This window comes from Opisthorchis viverrini (assembly GCF_000715545.1).
Source record: "Opisthorchis viverrini unplaced genomic scaffold opera_v5_3299, whole genome shotgun sequence".
Classification (NCBI taxonomy): Eukaryota; Metazoa; Platyhelminthes; class Trematoda; order Opisthorchiida; family Opisthorchiidae; genus Opisthorchis; species Opisthorchis viverrini.
Window position 1 is genome coordinate 1 of NW_008755703.1, and position 1,160 is coordinate 1,160.

Below are 1,160 nucleotides of genomic sequence, written 5' to 3' on the forward strand. Positions count from 1 at the left end.
TAAGGTCCAGTCTCTTCGTGACGGGATCAGGCAGTATAGATAAGGTAGTTAGCCTGTGGGTAACGTATAAGTTAACTGCACAACACTATAGGATTTCATGACTGACTTGGATGAATCAAGTCGGTTTCACCCGGTCGACTTGTCTAGATTCGTTTTGCTACATTCCAGCTTCCCATCATCCTTACAGTCCGCTGTATTTCGAAATTAAAGAGTTAAGAACGGTCAACTATTTCCTGAAAGCTTTCTCGATTTGTTTTTGCCTTCTGTATTGTATCCGTTCCATAAATTTGTGCTTCCTCTAATTTGTTTTCTCTGTCCCAACTCGTTTCAGTACTCAGGTGGTGATCAATGCTGGCATTTATTACATGCATCATTTTTACGAGGTGTTTTCCCCGGAAACCATCAAGCCGATTTTGGTCGCGATTGCTGCTTTCTACTGTGCTTGCAAAACCGAGGACTTCTCCCGGAAACTAGCATTTCTTATCAAGGCCACTTATGAGATATTGAAGCGCCCTGTACCCAACGAAGCCTCAGACACATTCAAGCGGCTAGTGCAGAATATCCACGCACTTGAGGCCACCATCCTTATGGTGATTGGGTTTCAAACACTGGAGGTTAAACAGCCCCATGTGTTGCTAATAAATGCAATACGTGCAAACAAATTCCCCAAGGAAATCTCTCACACAAGCTATTACATTTGTACCAACATACTTCACCTGACCACATTAATACTTCGACATTCCGCGGAGGCTATTGCGGCGGCCAGTTTATACATCGCCGCCAAATGGAATTCCTCGGATATCCAGTCACCAAACGGAGAGTGGTACCACATCTTCTCACCCAACCTGACTTTCGATGAAATCTCGAAAATCACGGAGGAATTCACACTAGCATTTCAAGCTTGTGACTTGAAAATTAAGGAGCAGTTGCGCACAACTCTTCGCGTAAGTCACTCAGTGTATATAGTTGATCCTATCCATAATTTTTCTCTCCAGTCTCGCAAGTTACAACGCGAGCAAAAAGAGCAGCCTGTGGTAGATATGCGCAACCAAGAACTACAGAAGAAGCCACTTGCCGACACTACACAACCGGCGAAGCCAGATTCTTGGAAGGTCAGTGTACTGCATCCTTTAGTCTATTTACCAATTCCGGATTGGTTG

The 1,160-nt window shown here is 44.2% G+C and overlaps 1 protein-coding gene across 1 annotated transcript; it reads left to right on the forward strand.

Moving 5' to 3' along the window:
* Positions 1-338: 338 nt before the first annotated feature.
* Positions 339-944, forward strand: T265_16022 (hypothetical protein; the record flags this gene model as incomplete). The annotated part of the gene is made up of 1 exon (XM_009179499.1): positions 339-944. A coding segment is annotated over one exon (579 nt), but the record flags the coding sequence as incomplete, so codon positions are not given.
* Between the last annotated feature and the right edge of the window lie 216 nt (positions 945-1,160).